At 42.1% G+C, this 24,442-nt stretch overlaps 1 protein-coding gene across 1 annotated transcript in view; it reads right to left on the reverse strand.

The window, feature by feature from the left end:
• The window catches only part of LOC124795650 (odorant receptor 4-like), a 92,241-nt gene that overhangs the window by 32,460 nt on the left and 35,339 nt on the right, over positions 1–24,442 (reverse strand). Inside the window, exon 4 of the mRNA XM_047259723.1 lies at positions 4,007–4,109. Coding sequence (XP_047115679.1) covers positions 4,007–4,109 — 103 coding nt within the window. The remainder of the gene's footprint in view (positions 1–4,006; positions 4,110–24,442) is intronic.

Consider the following 24,442-nt stretch of genomic DNA (forward strand, 5'->3'; position numbering starts at 1 on the left):
CGGAAAAGCAATCCACCATGACAGATTCGATAATGTGGTTAATGTACGAACAGCTGATAGCCACAACGGATTTCTCAACTGTATGGACCTCTTTTGACACTGTTGAACAAGGAGGAACAATCAGTCAGGCGGTGAGCTCACGTTGAGTTGTGCTCTAGTGCCTCTGTACAAGCCGACGTGTTAAGTAAGTCACCTAAAAAGAAACCAAGTGGATGCTACACGAAACTTTACTGAAGACTGATGGACGCTGTGGATGTCGAGCAGTAGTGTGATATACCTCCAAGGACGCAAGTGGACGAATCTAACTGTAAGACGAGGATTTTGCGCCCTAATGATTTTACTTCATGACTACTATGTAAGACATGGGCGTTTGTCCAAGTGGTTTTGTTTTGTTATTATTGTTTCACATTTTATGATGCATGTATTTCATGATTTGGGGCTGCACAACCAGATGTGTATTTTCATTATTTTAACGTGGTTGTCTGCTAACCAAATACACTCCTGGAAATTGAAATAAGAACACCGTGAATTCATTGTCCCAGGAAGGGGAAACTTTATTGACACATTCCTGGGGTCAGATACATCACATGATCACACTGACAGAACCACAGGCACATAGACACAGGCAACAGAGCATGCACAATGTCGGCACTAGTACAGTGTATATCCACCTTTCGCAGCAATGCAGGCTGCTATTCTCCCATGGAGACGATCGTAGAGATGCTGGATGTAGTCCTGTGGAACGGCTTGCCATGCCCTTTCCACCAGGCGCCTCAATGGACCAGCGTTCGTGCTGGACGTGCAGACCGCGTGAGACGACGCTTCATCCAGTCCCAAACATGCTCAATGGGGGACAGATCCGGAGATCTTGCTGGCCAGGGTAGTTGACTTACACCTTCTAGAGCACGTTGGGTGGCACGGGATACATGCGGACGTGCATTGTCCTGTTGGAACAGCAAGTTCCCTTGCCGGTCTAGGAATGGTAGAACGATGGGTTCGATGACGGTTTGGATGTACCGTGCACTATTCAGTGTCCCCTCGACGATCACTAGTGGTGTACGGCCAGTGTAGGAGATCGCTCCCCACACCATGATGCCGGGTGTTGGCCCTGTGTGCCTCGGTCGTATGCAGTCCTGATTGTGGCGCTCACCTGCACGGCGCCAAACACGCATACGACCATCATTGGCACCAAGGCAGAAGCGACTCTCATCGCTGAAGACGACACGTCTCCATTCGTCCCTCCATTCACGCCTGTCGCGACACCACTGGAGGCGGGCTGCACGATGTTGGGGCGTGAGCGGAAGACGGCCTAACGGTGTGCGGGACCGTAGCCCAGCTTCATGGAGACGGTTGCGAATGGTCCTCGCCGATACCCCAGGAGCAACAGTGTCCCTAATTTGCTGGGAAGTGGCAGTGCGGTCCCCTACGGCACTGCGTAGGATCCTACGGTCTTGGCGTGCATCCGTGCGTCGCTGCGGTCCGGTCCCAGGTCGACGGGCACGTGCACCTTCCGCCGACCACTGGCCACAACATCGATGTACTGTGGAGACCTCACGCCCCACGTGTTGAGCAATTCGGCGGTACGTCCACCCGGCCTCCCGCATGCCCACTATACGCCCTCGTTCAAAGTCCGTCAACTGCACATACGGTTCACGTCCACGCTGTCGCGGCATGCTACCAGTGTTAAAGACTGCGATGGAGCTCCGTATGCCACGGCAAACTGGCTGACACTGACGGCGGCGGTGCACAAATGCTGCGCAGCTAGCGCCATTCGACGGTCAACACCGAGGTTCCTGGTGTGTCCGCTGTGCCGTGCGTGTGATCATTGCTTGTGCAGCCCTCTCGCAGTGTCCGGAGCAAGTATGGTGGGTCTGACACACCGGTGTCAATGTGTTCTTTTTTCCATTTCCAGGAGTGTATAACGATTAATATTCCTCGAAAGAAATACGTCTTTTAATTCGACAGTAGCTGCACTTAATTTATCTTCCGCCACAAATGTACTTCGAATGTAGCTCGATATTAGTGAACCCCTGTATTGCAAAATCAAACTGTTTGCGAAGGATTTATATTTCCAAAATCATCTATTTTCAGTAGCTTGAATATTTTTCAATAAGACCGAAACGACGACGTAATAGTTGAGTGTGGATGACGCTAGAAAACATACAGGGGCTACATGAATGCATAACACTGATGAAAGCAATACATGGAGAAATCTGAAGGAGGATTTCATCGCACACTGGATGTTAAATGACTGATGATGATTGTAATGACGATGATAGTGATAATATGAACAAAAATAAAGATTGATAGTTTAGTGGAAGAACACCTTGAAAAAATTTAGAGAATGATACTAAATAGAAACGAAAAATAAATGCTACATATGAGTAGTTGGAAACATTCCAAAGTCATTGATACTTGCATGCTATCGGAAGATGCATTAATAGTGCCAACTTCGTAACACGCTGTATTTACTCTGCCAGATAAGTACTCGTCTCAGAATGAAATTTTCACTCTACAGTGGAGTGTGCGCTGATATGAAACTTTCTGGCAGATTAAACCTGTGTGCCGGACCGAGACTCAAACTCGGGACCTTTGCCTTTCGCGGGCAAGTGCTCTACCAAGTGAGCTACCCAAGCACGACTCACGCCTCGCCCTCACAGCTTTAATTCCGTCAGTACCTCGTTTCCTACCTTCCAAAATTCACAGAAGCTCTCCTGCGATCCTTGCTGGTCCCGAGTTCGAGTCTCGGTCCGGCACACAATTTTAATCTGCCAGGAAGTTTCATATCAGCGCACACTCCGCTGTAGAGTGGAAATTTCATTCTAGAAACATTCCCCAGGCTGTGGCTAAGCCATGTCTCCGCAATATCCTTTCTTCCAGGAGTGCTAGTTTTGCAAGGTTCGCAGGAGAGCTTCTGTGAAGTTTGGAAGGTAGGAGACGAGGTACTGGCGGGCGGAATTAAAGCTGTGAGGACGGGGCGTGAGTCGTGCTTGAGTAGCTCAGATGGTAGAGCACTTGCCCGCGAAAGGCAAAGGTTCCGAGTTCGAGTCTCGATCCGGACACAGTTTTAATCTGCCAGGAAGTTTCAAGTCCTCGTCTGAGTTTGCTAGAGCTTATTAACCACACTCATCAAAAGTCCCAGAGAAAGATGTTCAATTACTGTTGGTAACTGATTCGTTCATTTCCATGTACATCGTTATATGCCAAGCGTCTTCCAACCTCTTGCAATTGTTTTAGTTTGAAGTGGCTTTGGCACCAGTGTCAACGTTACTATTTATTTACGGAAGGGCTTTTCACTTGACCTAACGAGCACTAGCGGAGATCATCGCAAATTATCTTACCCTAGTAAATTCGAAGGCATTCTCCATAAACAGGATCTGATACCTCCTAGACCATGGAGAAGGTCCTATTTTTGCGGCTAAGTGGTTTAATTAAAAATATTGTTTTGTGGGATCAGTGATATGAAGTTTTTCTTTTTAAACTGTGTATTTATTTTCTATTTGTTCGTGGAGTGATATTCGTTATTTTTATTAGAATATTAATTTTAATTTTAAATGTTTTAGGTCTTTCATGTGTGTTAAGCAATTGATTAGCTAGTTGCTAAAGCACCTTCCACTAATGCAGATGCTATTTCCTTCAACATTCAATAAATCAGGTTGCAAGGAGAGGTTCGAATCTAGCAGATTGAGACAATGACTGTTGATCAACAACTTTATGCCGTCATCACTCGCCCTCTTGCCGACGAAATACTAGTGACGAAAATTTTTCCCTCTTGCAGGATTCAAACAGGCTAAGTCGAGTGTCATCGAACAAGCCTGATTACCAACCTTAGCTAAGAAGTAGGTCAACAGTCTAGCAACTTTTGGCCATAGACTGCAGTTTTCGCTCGTCATTTTCAATCCCCCAAACATGACGTGGAACGAGGTTGCTTGGCAGGACGGCAACCAATGTTTTTATTTTTATTTTTCTCCTCTTCTTTTACTGGAGCACATAGTGACTGACTGACCGAGACGGTGGCCACGAAGGCGGCGGCGCTGATGGTGACGATGTCGGCGAGGAACTGGCCCAGCACGATGGGACCCACCAGCGCCCCCAGCCGCTGCACGCACCTGTAACACCACCAGCACAAATAAACTGACCGAAGGAATGGCCATGGCCGTGGTCCATAAAACATGTTTGTTTATGACATTTCGTCGAGAGTTGCGGTGGACATTTTCAGTTGTGTTTTCGGTTCCACTGAGTCTTGTTGACTGACAAGTCAGACGTCAGAGAACAGCATAAATATCTTGGAATGGGATATGTAAAGGCTTTTGTAAATTACCGCTACCAGTCACAAACTTTGTCAACTATTGTGTTACTTATTTGTTTAGCGACATGTTTAGAGGGTTATACCTCATCTTCAGGCTAAATGGCATTATAAAAATAACTTTACAATAAGGTCATACTGATGTTATATAGTCTTTCATCCACAGGATGACCACAACATTTACGAAAAGACTATATATCATCAGTATGAACTTATTGTAAAGTTGTTTTTGTAATGCCATTTAGCCTGAAGATGAGGTATAACCCTCGAAACATGTCGCTAAATAAATAACACAATAGGCGACAAAGTTTGTGACTGGTAGCGGGATTTTAAAAAAGCCTTTACATATTTCTTGAGACAGTCACGGTCGAAAAATAGTCGAAATGACTTCAAAATCTTGAAGAGGGGCCGTAATCGCAGAGCTAATCCTTGTCGGGGATAAAACTTAACTATTGTACTGTCGTCTGTTAAAGATAAAACTTAGCTATCTATTACGTAGAGGTACTGTAAGTCTATCTTTATACTGGGTGGTTGAGAGACTTCGACTGTTCAATATAAAATTGTTAAGGGGCTGAAAATTTGAAAATTTTGTTAAAACTCAGTCATCTTGCCGCAAGCAAAGTGCGTTGGGTTGGGTTGTTTTTGGGGGGAGGAGACCAGACAGCGAGGTCATCGGTCTCATCGGATTAGGGAAGCACGGGGAAGGAAGTCGGCCGGGCCCTTTCAAAGGAACCATCCCGGCATTTGCCTCGAGAGATTTAGGGAAATCACGGAAAACCTAAATCAGAATTGCCCGAATGCGAGTCCAGTGTCTAACCACTGCGCCACCTCGCTCGGTCAAGTAAAGTGCGGTCCCACAAGAAGTAGATGCAGAACCCGGAAATAAGCGGTATATCGCAACTAGGTTAGGCCTCAGAACGTTACAATACTGCTGCTGAAGCCTTTCGTACCACGCATCTCTGTGATAGACACACGTTCTTTCATGGATCCGTAATGATGGGTTCCTCAAGAATGTAGCACAACTCATAAAAACAAAAATACCTAACATATTTACAAAAGAAGTGCTATCCTAAATTTCCTACCATAGGTATAAGTGAAATGTATCTCAAGACTGTGGAATAAATAAAAATTGTGAAACATATTTTAGTTTAAAAATTATATCAAACCCATCGTAGACATTTAAGTATTTATACACTGTAGTGAATTAGATGATTCGTAGACTAAGGTGGCCATATGTCATCAAACAGAAAGCAGGTTACAACAGTTACTTTCACAGACTGCTTTACTGCACTGAAAAGGTGCAGAAGTCCGATTTGACGAAATACTGGGTTTTTTGATACAATTAATAGATATTACTTGTTGCACAGGTAATGAGACGAATACTGTCTGTTGTAAGATGGTAAGTACATCAGTACTGCACTGAATAGGTGCCGAAGCCAGATTTGGCGTAATACCCGATATTTGGTACAATTAATAGATATTACTTGTTGCACAGGTAATGAGATAAACACTGCATATCGTAAGATGGTAATTACATCAGTTAGTTCAACCAAAGAATTCGTCAGTGTAACAGAAGGAGGGGACCATAAGCCTCTGAGCTAGCTGTAGACTGTACTTTACTAACAGCTAAACTGGTGGCCAGTTATTGAAACTGCGTGTCGTTGAATAGTGGACAGCTTTCAGGAGGGAAGTAAATGAATTTAAACCTTTGTGTAGATTATTTTTATTCCTAGTATCGATCCAAGTGCTGTTACTTTGGTATAAGAATTAATTGTTTATGAAATGCATAAAGTTACTTGGAAGCAGTAGTTTGTATTCCTATTTCCTTGAAGCGACCACTGCAGAGCGTTGGTACCTCACAAAAATGGTATTCCACACTTTAACGCAGAATTTGATCCTGCATGACATTAAAGAATAAAAACAAACTACGCCAGATTCTTTTATTTCTTACACCTATTTCCGACAACATCCGCATAGCAAATAACGATCTGTTACTCGCTTACGCAGTTCAGTGGTACCTTCCTTCCAACTGAACTCATCACCGAGTTGTAATCCCGGGAATTTAAAACTGTCAACCTCTCCTATCTACGTGACAAACTGCTTAAGACAATTTGTGGGTTATATATTCTGTACCTAGTACTGATCTGCATATAGTGCGTCGTTTCGAGGTTTAGTGACAAAAAATTTCATTTAAGTTCTCTCTACAACTACTTATTTCATTGCTTGTATTTTATGCAAACAAAAAAACTGGTATACGCATACTGCTCATACACTTGTCCACACAGCTTCCGAGTCAGGATTTATTCGGGCCGTTGTTCCTTGGTGTTGGCAGTTTCCATGTACGTTTATATACGAGGGCGTGCTGAAATGTAATGCCTCCGAATTTTTTATGTCAAAATTCTTAAAGCTTTTTAAGTGAAACAAACGTTATTAACATTATACATCTTTAGTCTTCATATTTACGTATCTAGTTCTCCACATAGTCACTCTGGTGACGAATACATTTCTCCCACTGAGAGACCAGTTTCTTGACACCGTCACGATAGAATATCTAACACTGTTAACGGAGCCACAGTCTTCACCGGTGCTTGCATCGCTTCATTACCATCAAAGAGAAATCCTCGAAGGTACTCTTTAAGTTTCGGAAACAGACGAAGATCGGATGGGGCCGAGTCGGGACAGTATAGGGGCCGGTCGATGACCGTGAACCCAAGGGGTCGGATTGTTGCAGATGTCGCAGCGCTCGTCTGGTGTTGCATTGTCATGCTGAAGGAGTGGGCGATCCATGTGTAGACCAAGCCTGCGAATCCGAAGCTTGATTACACGCGCAGTTTCTCACGCACCGAGACCGATGACCTCGCAGTTTGGTCTCTTCCCACAGACAACCCAACCCTCACGCACCGACATGGTTACGATAGGCATCACCAAGCTGCACTCTAAAATTCGGAGCCCTCTAGCACCAGAAGTCGCAAATATGTGGACATGAAGAATACAGATGTAGAATGTTAATAACTTTTGTTTTGTTTAAAAAACTTTAAGAGTTTTCCCATAACAAATTCGGAGGCATTATGCGGCGGCGCGGTTCCTTCCGTCCCTTTACGACTAACCTTCACCTACCTGTGAACATTGTCTCAGCATATCATCAGTAGGGAAGCCGAGCGAAACGTACTGTACTTCGACGTGAATCAGGCTCCAATTAAAGTCACTAATCTACGTTTCGGGAGAAAGTTTTCACACGAAATGAAAGGTTGGAAATTTTGTCCTCAATATATTCTGAAACTGGTCAGTTTAATCAACATCCAATAGCAAAATAACGTTCTCCCACGTCAATCCGCGCTTTTCATTAATAGCCAATCGCAAAATAGTAAACCTAACGACTGCTGAATTTTGGTTTATGCATAAAGTTATTTACTATTGTTATTTATACCTGAGTTAACTTTCCCTTTACCATAAGCTTACTTTACAAATCTATTCTACAAAAATCCCCTTTGTCCACATCCATACTTTTTCGAAATGTTCCCACATGAAATCCTACTACATAACTCGTTAAACAATTATCTTCATAATAGCCTTAGATCACACTCACGCATCATTCATACTGCTAAAACACATTTATAACATCTTACATACACAAAAAGACATAATAACACTTTCTGAAAATACTAGAACAGTTTATGAAAAACATTCTATTACTTTAGTGCACTCTAGTGGGCACAATCGAAACTAAAATCACAGTCCCCCTATCCAATACTGTCCTCTATCGGCTGTAACATAAACTAGTGCGCGTCCAGTCTCGCGTCACCATCTGTCACTATCCAGCTCTGAGACACATCTCCCACTTAACCGCCTCCAAGGCAGGATCGGTATACGGTGCTACGCCTCAATTTCATTTCAGCACACCCTTGTGTATGAAAATATTGAGCAACAGTTAATCGTGTAAGTCACTTGGACGGTACCTGAGCATGCTAGCATTATGCAACACTTGTAAATAATAACGAAGGACATCAACATGCTTCTGGACACATTATCCGCCACTAGCGGACTCTTATGTATCGACTATTTTCAAAATGTTTATAGCAATATTTCGTAAAAGCACTCTGTTCTGCTGGACGATGACAACAGTTTGAAACGGAGAAGCTCCGGAGAATCAAAGGTAACGTTTAATCGGACCTAAGATCTTACTTCCGGTCTTGCCTGGCCGCTTCTAGTTGCTCATTTATTGCTTCTCCGGCAGCAGCAACTCTCGCGTGTTGCCGTCCCACAATTTTAATCGGCACCCGCTATTGATTTGAATAAAGACTGCCCAGAAGGATCATGCAGTATTCGTTGTAAATTATTACCTTAACATCAAAAGCCTGAGTGTTCTGTAATTACCAAAAAAATATTAATTTAAGTAATCTTTGAATTTATTCGGCGTCGTAAGAGTGTCTGAGCACAAAATTAATTTATTACGTTATCGAAAAGTTGTTTGGCAGGTTTTGTAGGATGGATGTAAACCAATCGGTTGTTTTAGAAAAAGCTTTTTCTGTAAAAAGGAAACGAGGTAGAGGTCAACGCCCCGTCGACGTCGTGCTCGTTAGGGCCGGGCCACTAGTACAGATGAACAAGCGTGGACAGATAGTCGTGTGAAGCTTTACTCGGCATTCGTCTAAAGTGCATCTGTAGTGCATAGCACAGGATGATGAATATCCATAATGGAAGTCACAGGACAACATTACAGACTTAGGGCGAAGCTAGTAGATAACAACGGAAGTTCCATGAGGCTTTTTCCGAGTGATGCTGTTGTATATATTATGACATTTATCTACGGTCACTGTGAGATGCATGTACTGCCAATTTTAGATTTGTATATATGTTGTATATATTGTGACATTTATCTACGATCACTGTGTGATGCATGTACTGCCAATTTTAGATTTTTGTCATTAAGATCAGGCACTTTCCTTGCAGCCTCAGTAGGTCCGGCTTCAGAATGAACCAGTCGGTTCGAAAATAGTCGCCAAAATACGAGTTTATGTACTGCAACTGTGACAGATTTCCAGCAAACTCTTCATCAAATAAAAAGTTTCTGGTCCTACATTAGACAATATGTTGAAATTCCATACCTAAGACTTTTGTTGTACGCTGACTGATCAAAAGTATGTGGTTACCTATTGAAGCACTTTAATATCGGGTATATCTCCCCTGCACCTTTATGACGGCTTCAACTCTGCTGAGGACCCTTTCGATGAAGTGTGGAGGAATGGCAGCCTATTCTTTCTCAGGTGCCAAAACCTGGGAAGGTAGTGACGTTGGACGTTGGTGTCTGGAGCGAAGCTGATGTTCTAACTCATCCCATAGGTATGACGTTGGGTTTAAATTGGGACTCGGGGAAGTCAAGTCCATTTCAGGGACTTTGCTGCCCACAAACTACTTCCACACAGATACTGCTTTATGACACGGTGCATTGTTATGCTGTTACAAACTATCATCGCCTCCGAACTCTTCCTGAACTGTACGCGGTACAGAATGCTACAAAATGTGTTGATATCCTTGCGCATTCTTAAGAGTAGTAAGGGAGCCACACCCTAGCTATGAGAAATACCCACTGTTGACACAACACCTGATGGCAGCTAAACTTCTCCAGGCATTCGCCAAACACAAACCCTACCAGCGGATTGCTACAAGGCATAGCGTGATTCATCACTCCAAATTATTCGTCTCCACTCATACACTGTCCAGTGGCGTTGCTCTTTACACATGTCCAACCGTCGCTTAGAATTTCCTACAAAGACGCATGGCTGATGAGGAGCAGCTCGAGCGTTTTACCCCATTAGTTTTTAACTCCTTACGCTCGGTCATTTTGCTACCTGGACTGCTGGAAGCACTTTGGACCTGCGAGTGATTCCCTTCACTGATCTCATGTGATTTTTTTAAAACCATCTTGTGCAGTAATCGATGGTCACTGTGAGGCAGTGCGTGAGGTCTGCCTGGTCATGCTTTGGCTGTGGCTGTTTCTTCACATATTCACTTCACGATCACATCACGGACAGTCGTCTTGGACAGCTTTAGAAGAGTTGAGATTTACTTCTTGGATCTGTTACTCGACATCAATGATGAATCCATGTTCAAAGATACCGAGCTCTTCCGACCCACCCATTCTACTGTTACTGCCTCTCCTCCTACAACACAGTACTTCCCACCTCCTTTCAGGTCCGCCTCCCGAGACATCTAGTAGTTGAGTCCCCATTAAGTAATGACGTCTGGATACTTTTGATTAGATAGTGTAAATGGGAAGGTTAGTACAGTTTCAGAATATAGTATTGTCTCATTAGAGCTGTGAGAGCGAAAAATTACCTTCGAAACTCGGTAGGAGACTGAACTTGGGTGAAGGACTGGGACTTGGACATGGAATCAAGTATTTCGTACGCAATGCGAAGGATTTTTTAAGTGTGACTATCAGTCTGCCCTCACAGCTTCATTTCTGTCAGTACTCCCCTATTTTTCTAAACATTATAGAAGCTCTGCATACATTGCTGGGTTATCAGTACTAGAAAAAATTATATCACGCAGAAATTTCCTAGGCTCAGCCTGGATGAACTCAGGACAACAGTATGGCAAGGAGAGTAGGAGTGGATCCTTCCCAGCATTTTGTGTGGAAACAGTGTCGGCCTGCCAAGTCAACCTGCTTTGCCAGGCGGCCTGTACATCAGGGGCAAGAAACAGTTTTCTGCACAACGAGAAAATCGTAGGTTTACGTAACGAAATGAACGTTGTTTGTATTTATTATTATTTACTATTATTTATTGTTTGTATTTATTATTATTTAATTGCTACAAACATACAACTTGCGATGTTGTTCATTTCGTCTCACTATAGTCACCAGGCCCTTCCATGGCAAATCTACATCTACACCTACATCTACATCTTACTCTTCAAGCCATCTAACGGTGTGTGGCAGAGGGTGCTTTTTGTACCACTAACTGAGCACTGCAACACTCGCGAATAGCGCATGGGAAGAATGATTGTCGGCAAGTCTCTGTTGTTGTTGTTGTGGTCTTCAGTCCTGAGACTGGTTTGATGCAGCTCTCCATGCTACTCTATCCTGTGCAAGCTTTTTCATCTCCCAGTACCTACTGCAACCTACATCCTTCTGAATCTGCTTAGCGTATTCATCTCTTGGTCTCCCTCTACGATTTTTACCCTCCACGCTGCCCTCCAATACTAAATTGGTGATCCCTTGATGCCTCAGAACATGTCCTGCCAACCGATCCCTTCTTCTGGTCAAGTTGTGCCACAAACTTCTCTTCTCCCCAATCCTATTCAATACTTCCTCATTAGTTATGTGATCTACCCATCTAATCTTCAGCATTCTTCTGTAGCACCACATTTCGAAAGCTTCTATTCTCTTCTTGTCCAAACTATTTATCGTCCATGTTTCACTTCCATACATGGCTACACTCCATACGAATACTTTCAGAAATGACTTCCTGACACTTAAATCTATACTGGATGTTAACAAATTTCTCTTCTTCAGAAACGCTTTCCTTGCCATTGCCAGCCTACATTTTATATCCTCTCTACTTCGACCATCATCAGTTATTTTGCTCCCCAAATAGCAAAACTCCTTTACTACTTTAAGTGCCTCATTTCCTAATCTAATTCCCTCAGCATCACCCGACTTAATTAGACTACATTCCATTATCCTTGTTTTGCTTTTGTTGATGTTCATCTTATATCCTCCTTTCAAGACACTGTCCATTCCATTCAACTGCTCTTCCAAGTCCTTTGCTGTCTCTGACAGAATTACAATGTCATCGGCGAACCTCAAAGTTTTTATTTCTTCTCCATGAATTTTAATACCTACTCCGAATTTTTCTTTTGTTTCCTTTACTGCTTGCTCAATATACAGATTGAACAACATCGGGGAGAGGCTACAACCCTGTCTTACTCCCTTCCCAACCACTGCTTCCCTTTCATGTCCCTCGACTCTTATAACTGCCATCTGGTTTCTGTACAAATTGTAAATAGCCTTTCGCTCCCTGTATTTTACCCCTGACACCTTTAGTCTCTGTATTGGCTCTAATTTCTCGAATTTTCTCCTCGAGGTCTTTACGCGAGACATATGTCGGGGGAGGGGTGGGGGGAAAGTAACGTGTTGGCCAACTTTTCCCCGAAAGTGCTCTCGAAATTTCAATAGCAAATATTTCCATGATACTCAACGCCTCTGTTGTCTGCCAACGGAGTTTGTCAACATCTCCGTAACACTCTCGCGCTGGCTAAATGATCCAATGGCGAAACGCGCCACTCTTTTTAGGATCTTCTCTATCTCTTCTATCAGTCCTACCTGTTAGGGATCCCAGATAGATGAACAATACTCAACAATTGGTCGAACTAGCATCTTAAAGCGTTCCTTCATGGATGAGTTACATTTCTTTAAGATTCTCTCTATGAATCTGAGTGTGGTATCTGCTTTTCCCACTATTTGTTTTATGTAGTCACTTCACTTAAGGTCACTCTGGAAAGTTACTTCTAGACATTTACGGTAGATACTTTTTCCAGAGGTTAGTCATCAACAGTGTAGCTGTACAGTAGTGGATTTCCTTTCCTATGTGTGCATAATATGTTACATTTATTTACATTCAGGGTTAACTGCTAGAGCCCGCACCATTCATCAATTCTCCGGAGGTCATTCTGCAAATCATTACTACCTTCTGGCGTTGCTACTTTGTTATAAACAACCGTATCATCTGTGAACAGCCTTAAAGAGCATATGACGCTTTCTATTAAATCCTTTACATATATTGCAAACAGTAACAGTCCTATCACAATTCCTTGAGGTACTCCAGAAATTGCCTTTACATCCGTCGATTTTGTTCTGTTAATAGTGATGTGCTGAGTTCTGTCTGCAAGAGAGTCTTCAATCCAGTATAAAAACCAATGATAGTCAACATCATAAAATGACAGGAAACATTGGATCCGCAAACCTTCTCAAGTGTGCATGGTTCGTACTAGACACACCACACATAAGGAAATTCGTAGACACCGATCTTTCTTTGATGTTGATTGCTATTAGTTTTACGACCGCCATTTGGCATACCACGACCTGAAAACAATGGAGTGTACCGCTGAAACTGAAAATTAAATTTGTTACGTATATACATAACAGCATGTAGTATATTCCAGGATTTCAGTCATATTTGTCACAGAAGCAACTGGCTCATGAGTATCGGCACTATGGAGACTTATAACTTCTAGATCTCCCGCTGGGGTGCAGATACAGGCAAAAACTTCTTTTTCGAGCCACTAGCGATGGGCATGTACCATGGAAACACTATCAGGCTGCCAAATCAATCTGCTTCGCAGGGCAGCCCACACATCAGGAGCAAGAAATAGTTTTCTGTATCCTGACATGTAGGCAGCCCTAGATGACATTTGTGTTGAGTTAGAGTGGGATTTACTTACTTTTACGACTTGCTTTACATGGCGGCCTATATGTCAGGGGTAAATAAATGATTTTTAAGTCCCTTATGTATAGACTGCCTGTGTGGCAGGTATGCTGCAGTAGTAGTATCGGCCTTCTTTATTGAACTGTATTGCAGGGGCTACACATGTCAATGAGCATGGCTGGGGACAGCAGATGGGATGTACACAATAAGGGTGAAGAGGAAATGGACAGAGAGAGAGGAGGAGGGTGAGACTCATGAGGCATTTGGAAACTGTAGAAGGGAGTGGGCAAATGGAAAAGGAAGCGAGAGAGGCAGAGATGGAAAGAGAAAGGGGAGAAGGATATCATCAGGGGGAAGGGGAGGGACAGATAAAGAGGAAGAGAGAGATGAGAGGAAGAGCTAGACAGATAGAGGAGATAGGATGAGATGGACAGATAGAGGAAGGAAAGTGTGGACTCAGAGAGTGGGGAGGAGGAGGTGTGTTGGATGTATGAGACGTGCACTTACAAGGGCAAAGCTGTGTGGAAAAGTCTAGTAAATAATACATACCGACACGCAGCTTTCGGTGTTGTTCATTCATTCACATATATTTTCTAGCTCCTGTCCCACAATTTTCATATACATCTATATCTATATTTCACAAGCCACTTTATGGTGTGTTGCGGAAGGTACGTTGTGTACTAGTGTCATTTCCCTCATTCGTGGGAATAACGATTACTGGTAAACCACTGTGTGGGCTCCAATCTCTCTACTTTAATCTTGATGGTCTTGCCACGAGATATACACTGGAGGAAGCAATTTATTCGTTCTTCTAGGGAGAGGAAAGGAAGAGAGGCTTTATTGTCCTGTAGACGTCGAGATCACTAGAGACGAAGCACAAACTCGAACTGTTTCATGAAAGGGGGGGGGGAGTCAACCATGCCCTTTCAAAGGCATCGTGCTGGCAATCTTCTAGGAATGTACACACTCGAACTTTAACAGTAGACAACTGTGATGCAGAATGCCTCTCTTGCAGTGTCTGCCACTGGAATTGGCCGAGCGTCTCCGTCACGCTTTTTCTTTCACGAAATGAACTAGCAACATGACGTGCTGCTCTTCTTTGGGTCTTCTGTATTTCCTCTATCAGTCCTATTTGGTAAGGATCCCTTACTGATGGGCGATATTCGAATATTGATCGAATGAGCGTTTATAAGTTACTTCCTTTGTCGATGTTTTATATTTTCTGAGGTTTTTTTCAATGCCTTTAATTCTGACATCTACCTTACTCGCAGTTAATTTTATGCAGGCATTCCAGTTTAAGTGATTTCATACCCGAATTCCTACAAATATTATATACGTAACAGATTACAGTGACTGTTCTGGAACTGTACCATCAGGAACCACAGAGTATTCCTGTCAATGTCTTCGCATTTCGTTACATTTGCTAATGTGGAGGATAAATTGCCATACCCTGTACCAAGCGGCGTTCCTCTGCACGTCTTCCTGCATTTCATTACAATTTTCTAGCGTCGCGACTTGTCTGTATATACGGCGTCATCCGCGAAAAGCCTCATGGAATTTCCTACGTCATTTATTAGCCTATTTGTATTTATTATCAAAAGTAACGGTGCTATAGCAATCCACTTGGGCATACCATAAGTTACCTTTACCTCTGAAAACTGATCTTCGTTCGGCATAACGCGCTGTGATCTATTTACTTGAAACAGTGCAGTCCAGTCACACAGCTGACCTGATACTCCGTACGCTCGTATTTTGTTCATCAGGCAGTACTGCAGAACCATATCGAATGTTCTCCAGAAATCAAGGAACATGGCATGTACCTGGGTGCCTGTATCTAATGCTTTCTTGGTCTCGTGGAAGAACTGAGCGAGTTGGGTTTCACAATATCGTTGTTTTCTGGGCCCATATTCGTTCCTACAAAAGAGAGTTTTGGTCTCCAGATATGTCATAATACACAAGCATAAAACATACTCCAAAATTCTACAACAGAACGACATCAGAGGCGTAGGCCTATAGTTTTATGCGTCTGTTCGACGACTCTTGTTGTAAACGAGAGTGACCTGTACTTTTTTCCAATCACGAGGAACGCTTCGCTCCTCTAGAGATCCACGGTACACTGCTGCACTATCCGTTTGAAGACTGATGATCGAAAATAAGATGGTATGTTTGTTTGATTGGCTCTGACAAGTAGACGGGTGATAGAAGTTTTCATCCGGGAACAGATTACTAGTATCTGGTTTGTGATCTAGTGCCACCATTCGTCGTTTACCACTGACACCTTATTGTAGAGAAATGAGACTTTAATTCGATGTAAGAGTCAACTAGGACAGTGACTGACATTCTGTGGTGTTCAGCGATGAATCTTACTTCTGTCTGCGGCGGTCAGATCGATGCCAGTCTGTCCGTAGACGAGCTGGTGAAAAGTCATAGAAAGCAGCGGTTCTCGATATGTATAACTGTCCTTCACCTGAGATGGTGTGGACAGCTAAGGATATGACTACAAGACTGATTTTCTAAATGTTCAAGGACAACTGAAATCTTGTCAGTGCGTGGCAAGAATGGTAAATCCTGCTGTCATATCCATCATGATCAGGGTACCAAATAGCACATTCTAGAAAGAAACGTAACTCCTCACATTACGGATCACACTAGAAATGCCTTGAGAAATTTTCGGGTCCTTGCCTCGTCAGCCGATATCCTAATTTATCGCCCATAAACCATGTATTAGGTGTGATGGAAAGACTTATAATTTCATAACAACTTGCAATGAGTCATCTTCAAGAAGTGACACGGCATATATTTTAGACATGGCGGGAGATTCCTCATGACGGCGTTCAGAGATTGTCTACTTCCACGCCACAATGAATACAAGTGTATTCGCGGTCGTATCTGATACCGCTGTAGTTAAGGGATATCAGTTCCGAATGGGAAAAAAGTCGAATCATTTAATGCCAGTTATGTGACATACGTTCCCACAAACTTTCACAAATATAGACAGGTTCTTCATGGCGAAACACTTCACTTTCCATCTGTTTACGTGCATTAATTACTGATCAAAACCAACGATTATCGCTGCACAAGCACCTAGTGTATTCCTCTGAAATGCGATAGAGGTGGCGTTGAGCTTAACACACCAGAGCGTCAAACGTGAAAGCCACGATAAACAGGTTAATAGATTCTCATTACATGGCACTCTAAGTTGTTTGTCATTTAACCCAGGATGTTGATGTAAAATTTCGTAGTGAAAAGCCTGTAACTTGTCTTCTGTGTTTCGATATGAAGATTCGTTCTCTCACAATAATTCGAACATGCAAACTCCATGTCGAAAACAAACGTACATACTAGCGTCCGTTTGGACTTCCGCTACGGGTGCATGTAGCTGACATGGTGTTGGCAATAGATAGTATTTGATGATCGCAAAAAAATGTAACAGGCGATAAAAACTGAGCTGGCCATAAATAATGTGAGTATCACTGTTAAACTAGAGAGTGGGTGGTGGCTATGTTAGGAAAGTTTGCTCACAAACAAAAGAACATTTGTGGTAATCTGCTTATTCCTTCGATGTTAAGTTGGCATATGCGAATAGATGGTCCAGTTCTACGACCTTGTGCGTCCTGAGAAGCACTTTTTGGTTATTTGCTCTGCATTCTATGACCGGAGGCCTTTTCGGGCAGTTCGGTCTCATCCTGTGGTTGTTACTCATTTAGCACCACCCAGGAGGCACGTGTGTCTTAGGGTATGTCACGGACGCGGGTAACTTGGACACATACTTCAGGAAATGGTGCCTCCGCCTAAACCATCAGAAAATTGTTACTTCAGCATTCCACCTGCGTAACAGACACTCTGACTATAAACCGGAATTTAAACTCCGGAGACAAACTTCGCAGTATTGCAGCGCACCGAAGTACCTCGGAATAACACTCGGTAAGTCCCCAACTTTCCGACAACATCTCTAACGTGGCCGCAAAACTGAAGACCCGTAATAATGTCATTCAGAAGCTTGCTGGAGCCTCCTGTGGTTGCAGTGCTCAAACCCTAAGATCAACAGCTTTGGCACCATCATACTCTGTCGCTGAATACTGTTGTCCAACTTGCGTGAACAGTGCTCACTGTAGCAAGATAGATGTGCAACTCAACCAGACAATGCGACTTATCACAGGCTGCATACGTAGCACTCAAACTGCATGGCTACCAGTTTTAAGTAACACCTAATCTCCAGCTCTGCGAAGATCAGATGCTCTCCTGAAGATCTGGACAAACACTCAGAAGAACCCCCAGCTACCAGTGCACAGCGATATATTAATAGCAGAACATCAGCGTCTGAGGTCAAGAAAACCACCTTGGCGAACTGCACAACATCTTGAAGCCTCCGCCTTTAACTTCAACGAAGTATGGAGAAGTCAATGGGAAGAATCGTCAGTGTTCATCTGGTTGAAAAGCCTTCCATGCGAGTTCCAGGTTTCACACTCCCCAGACGCCAGTGGAGAACCATCAATCGCATCCGAACAGGACAAAGGAACTTCGGATATCTAAAGCACAAATGAGGCTGGGCAACATCTCCAGATTGTGACTGTGGAGATGCCCTGCAAACAATAAATCACATTGTTGATGAATGCCCGAAACGAGCCTTCGGGGGATCAATAAATGACATCCTCCATGCATCACCTAAAGGGCTCAACTGGATCAACAGACTGGACTTAGAAATCTAAGAACTTGTGTAATGCGCACATAATTTAGTATAATACTTTGGACATTTGATTCTGTACCTGTATTTTGCTTGTCATTTCTTACACTGTATATTCTTAAAATTATGTATTTGATCCAAGCTCTGTATCGTCATACGATAAATAAATAAAGTTGTGGTAACAGCAGAAGTACCAGTAAATAAATTTAAGGAGTCTAATTATTGTCAAAAGTAACTCCCTGGCTACCTTCCTGCCCGAGAATGTTAAGTTACCGGTAATACGTAGAACACTTGTTCTCTATTTTGGTTTTTTGGTGCCTCTCTTCCGAAGTCGCAGTTTAACAAATAATATGGGATGTACAAGTAGCATGGGATGTATTGTACGTTATGTGCCTATAACAAACATTCCGTTACACCAGACGCGTGTAGTGGTTAATAAAAAAAGAAAAAAAGAGAAGAAAAGAAAAGGAAAAGGTTGAAAATGTGGGAAGAAATGGGGAATAAAAGGGGGTTTTAAAATCGTAAATGACCGTGACAAAGGGAAAGAATGAAAAGCAAATCGGACTTCGTATTACAGAAAAGCTATCGGACTTCGTGATTCGGAAAAGCTATTGTTGGGGTGGTCCTTGTGGCGTTTTTGAGCAAAAGTTAAACCAATTTCCACTACAAAAATTATTGAAAAAGAACAGAGAATAACAAAATGTAACTGACAGGGGGAAATGGCGTAGATAAGAGTTCATCCTTTACCAGATTAACATGTCTTCTTTCGTGTGGCGTCCAGGTCTTCAAAAATCTCCTTCAATTCTGCGTGAAAAGTGTGCTCCGAATTCTTGCAATAAGTTTCATTGTCCAGGAATTTCTAATGTATCCAAAACCGTCTTGATATTAAATGCAATTTATTTTAGTTGCTTTTCTCCATCCTCCGAATTTCATAACAACTTCCACAATGTCTACACATTAATAAGTTTTTTCGTCTTAATCAGATCACGTCTGCATTAAGCTTCCCCTCTCGGGAGACAATAATGAAACGGATAAAAAAACAAAACAGAGTTACAATTTTAGTATTTTCTTTGCCGTCGAACTCTCATACCGCTGCGATGGTATAATTTTTATCTGAGGGAACGAGTGTAGCGCGGCGAAATTCAAAGTCCCGCTACACGCGTCTCGCTTTATTTTAAAGCATTTTCAGTTGTCATTACAAAGTGTTTCTTTTTCTTTTTTTTTTACATATCTGTTCTGTGACATCATAAACAGTTCTCGTGTGTTAAATGAATATTATGAAACAGTCTTCATGTTTTAAATTACCATTATTAGTCGTGTTTTTTAGCTCCTACTTCATCCCTTAAGTCCTTCTACACTCAGGTGCTCGATTTATAGTACACTGCAATTTATGGAGGAATAACGTATTTTCGTTTTCGTGTTTTGTAAGTTACATTCACTTCATCTACTTTGTTGTAATCACACTAATACGATCGTCTTTTTCTGTGGCGATCACAACTAAATTCACGAAACGAATGTGGATTTACGCAAGATGAAAACCAGAATACATTCTGTCTCATATAGCGTTCAATGGTGTGGGGTGTTATGTCTTAACTTGCCTATGCGAGTGAGTGAATTTTTATTTGGAGGGGTATTGTATGTCCTAAATTGTGTGATTGTAAGTGGGTATGCTGTATGCTTTACGTGATAATGTTTTTGTCTTGGTTATAGGGGTGTCATAATTTACTTACTAATGTTTTATAAGCTCAGCTAATGTTAGGTTTCTGAAGTTTGTTTGGTCTTTTAGTATGTGCTTCTTTTCTCTGACTGCCTTTTTAGTTTGGAAACTGTCTTGTAGTATTAGGACATGTTGTTTGTTAGTGAATCTGGTGATTCTAATTTCTATTTCTATTGTGATGGGGTGAAGGTTTCTTTGTCTGCGGTACTCTACCAGTTTTAAACGGCTGGTGCCATACTTCCATACTCTTTCATCCTCTTTATGTCTGATTTCAAACGTTCTGTTGGGCTGTTTTGAGTAGCAAATATCACAGCTGTTACCCTGAAATTGGTAAATGCCTGATTTTTTTTATATATGTAAGTGTCATCATTCCTTTTTAAGCAGTTTTGTATGAAGTTATTACGTTGGTAGGCTAGTTGTATTCCTTGTTTCTGTAGGATTTTGCCGTTGTGTGTTCCAGTTTGTTTCCATATGTGAGCACATACGAGCTTGTCTTCAGTGTTGTGTCCTTTCCGGGCAGTAGTCTTGCTGTTGGTATATGTGCTTGGGTGAGTGTTGTGGGTCCTTGAATTTGTATGGTGTTTTGCTTTATTTGTTTTATTTTTATGCCTTTTGGAATTTTATCATTCAGTTTTGCGATTAGAGATTCTTGTCATTCATTGTTTTTTGCTGTTTGAGCTATTATTTTTTTCCGGCTTACTGATACTGTGTTTAACCTGAGGAGAATGTATCTGAGAGCTTGTTGTGTTTGAGACTGTTGGTGGTTTGAAGATTGGTGTAGTACTCTTAGCGTTGTGGGGATATTCCTGTAAATGTTAAATGACTGTTGGCTATTTTCTTTTTGTGACAGTTGTATTTAAGACGTTTATTTGTGTCAACTGTTATTCCTATGAAGTGAACTTTATGTTTTTTATGTGTTTATCCTTCTGTGTAGTTAGTCTCTCTTCGTTTCCAGAGCATCTGCCAAGCAGGCAATGTCGTCCATGTATCTACACCAGTATGGTAGGTTGTATTTTTCTGGTACAGTTGTTTGAAGCAATCTTACGTCTATATTGTTCATGAGGATATTTGCTAACTTCCATGAACAGGAGATCCCATCACCATTCCTTCCTGCAAGTGGTATTCTTCGTTAAACTGAAAGTAGGTTTGGTCTGTAATAGGGTGTAGAAGTTAGTTTAATTTGGAGATGTGTTCCTGTGATAATAGATTGTAAGCATCTAGGTCTTTTTCTATTACCTACATGTTTCCTCGACTGGAATTGTGGAATACATGATGTGTACATCAGATGAGATCAGTATAGCTGTTTCCATAATATACACAATCTAATAAAAAAAGTGAAGCACCCAGCAGGCATCGTCGGATGTCAATCGGATGTCATTGTGACTATGTACACTTACACACCATCGCCAGATATGTAAGGGATAAGAGTTGCAATTCTCTGTACAGGCAGAATGTCCACTGTAGTACATCAGCGTCGTTCACTTTTAGTGTTGTTACTAGGCCCAAATGGTATATCAAGGGCGTGAACGGATGTTGAGTGAAGGACAGGGATATGACATGTACTCATGTGAGACAGCATTATCAGGGTCTGATGAGGTTGGAAGGGGCCTCATTGTGGGTCTCCATTTGACTGGCTGGTCGAATCGTACAACATCCATATTTGTGGGGCATTATGATGTGACAGTGGCCCAATGTTGGACTGTATGGGAAAGTGAGAGCAGGCATACTCGTTGTCAAATTACAGGTCGACCATGTCTGAAAACCATAAGGGATAGTCGCCATGTCGTGCACCGACTATGACATAATACCTTGACCTCTGTCCTTGCCATCCTGCAATATTCTGTCATCCCATCATTGGTCAGATATTGGCAACAGGTGGACTGGGGAATTACCGGCCCATGGGTAGGCTGCTGTTAACATTACAACACAAATGTCTGTATTTTGAGTGGTCCCACGAGTGGGAAGCATGGACTGTTGATGAATGGTATCGCACTGTGTTCAGCGATGAATCACAGTCGTGTACTGTCCAGAGGATCACTCATGTCTATGGAGCGTTTTTCAAGCTATTCTGATACAAATCGAGAAGAATGGGTGATGAACTAATTTGCTGGAGGAGCAGGTTGGCTACAGAGTACCAGACAAAAGTTTGCTTGTGATCAGATACTGAATACTCAGTAAGCTGATGAGGTACGTGACCAGAAGTTTGTCATACTTCATTTGATCCCAAATGAGAATTTCTAAAATCATTGGGGGATATAGCAACCAACTACTCAAGTTGGTTTGTAGAATCTTTGAGTCTAGAGACATATTATCAGACTTTCAGGAAAATATCATCCAGACAGTCTCGAAGACAGCAAAGAGAGGTAAGAGAAACAACTATCTCCAGTCACCTTAATATCTGGTGCATCAAAATTGCTGACAGGAAATAAAAAGAAAATTCAGGAGCCTTTAGATGACGATCAGTTTAGCATTAGGGAAGGTGAGGCAGCAGAGAGACATCTCTGATACTGCACTTGATAATGAAAGAAAGACCTAAGGAAGAAACGAGAGAAGTTCATAGCATTTGCAAATCACAAAAAGCATTCGACAACATAAAATACTCAAGTTGTTTGAAATTCTCAGGGAAATAAGTGTAAGCTGTAGCTAAAGGCGAAAAAAGTAGAATGTGTGTCAGAATCAAGAGGAAAAAATTTAAAGGTTCTGCTGCTAGGTACATTTGTGGGCAAGTAGTTGCAGAAAGTGTTGGGGTGTGATTACCTGGTCACCAGCGTTGTGAAGCCTAGTGCAGGGTTGGCTCAAGTGACTGACAGCATAGGGGAGTTACGTAGGAATTTTACAAAGGATGATCAGGTAGTGTTATTGGGTGGAACAGCCTTTATAGAGATTGTAGTGGGACGCGAAATTGAAGCGTCACCCATCCACCAGTGTCAGCCCAGTTTGCAGGTGAATAAAAGTTTAATTTAGTGTTTTGTTTATGTATTTTTGTAATATTTGTAATGGTTGTGAATTATCTAAAGTTTTGTATTTATTTTTTATGTTTCATACGCGGAGAGGGCGGCCCAACGAACGGAGACAGCATCTTCGCTGCCGGGACCAGAGAGAAAGTTGCTGGCCACTATCATGGCCGCCTGTATTAGAGGCCGGAGGACTGAAATGTGGCAGCGTTACGTTAAGGCCTACCGCATGGCTGTGACTATAAGGTAGCGAACGGAAGCAGTTGTTTACATACTTTAAAGGTGTCTGTTTTATCCGAAATTACAGTGTAATTACGCTATACTGGACTTATAGCAAGTAGTCGTGACTACAGTTGAAGATATAACACAATGTAAGTATACAATTCTGTGAAGTTTGTAGTGTTTTTACATGCATATGTGCAAGTGTGCTACGTGAACGACTTTCGTCTACACAAATGCAAGAAAAGTTCTACTATATTCTAGATACAATTTGAAAATAAAGTTTTGAATTCATAAGTTTAGCATCAGAATCTTCTCCTAAGTGATTTTGTGTTAATATTATGAATATTTCTACACATTTGATTCTGTTTGTAGACTTCTGTTTCGTGATATCCGAGCAGTAGAAAAAAACCAGTCCACTCAAATTCTCATTTGCTATTTTTACATAATAGTATTTTGATTTGAGATGTTAGCAATTAGTGCATCATTCTATTTGCAGATGCCAGAAAAATGTTGTGTTCCTGGTTGCAACAGCAACTACAAACCCAGCAAGGAAGAGGGTTGCATCTCAGTGTTCAGATTCCCTACTAAAGAGGAAAACAGAAAACGGTGGACAAGAAATATCCCCAGAAAGGACTGGACTCCATCTAATAGAAGTGTCGTTTGCATTAAACATTTTGAAGAATGTGATGTATCAAGAGTGGAGATTTACAAGGACTCTGATGGGAACTGTCACGAGTTTCCTCGTCAAAGGCCATTGCTTTTACCAGAAGCTGTGCCAAAAATATTCCCTGTGTTACCATCGTATTTAAATAAGGTGCAGCCTCCAAGAAGGTGTGACCCAGAAATAAGAAGGAAGCGTGCACGCCATGAAGAGGAGGAGAAGAATGAAGCCATGCTAAATGAGGACATTATTGCAAATTTTCAATGTTTGTGTGCTGAGTACCAGGATAGAATAAACAGTGTAGGAAAATGGAGTGTTAGTGTTAAAGAGAATAAGATATTCTTTTATACTATAGATTTTTCTGAAGACATTCCTCAGGTCAAAGCGAGTATGGAAATTAATGACAAACTCATTTCAAGTGTGTGTGTGAATGGTTTCATTCTGTCACATGAGGAGCTCAGCTGGATTTT

Source organism: Schistocerca piceifrons, chromosome 4 (assembly GCF_021461385.2).
Source record: "Schistocerca piceifrons isolate TAMUIC-IGC-003096 chromosome 4, iqSchPice1.1, whole genome shotgun sequence".
In the NCBI taxonomy this organism is placed as follows: domain Eukaryota; kingdom Metazoa; phylum Arthropoda; class Insecta; order Orthoptera; family Acrididae; genus Schistocerca; species Schistocerca piceifrons.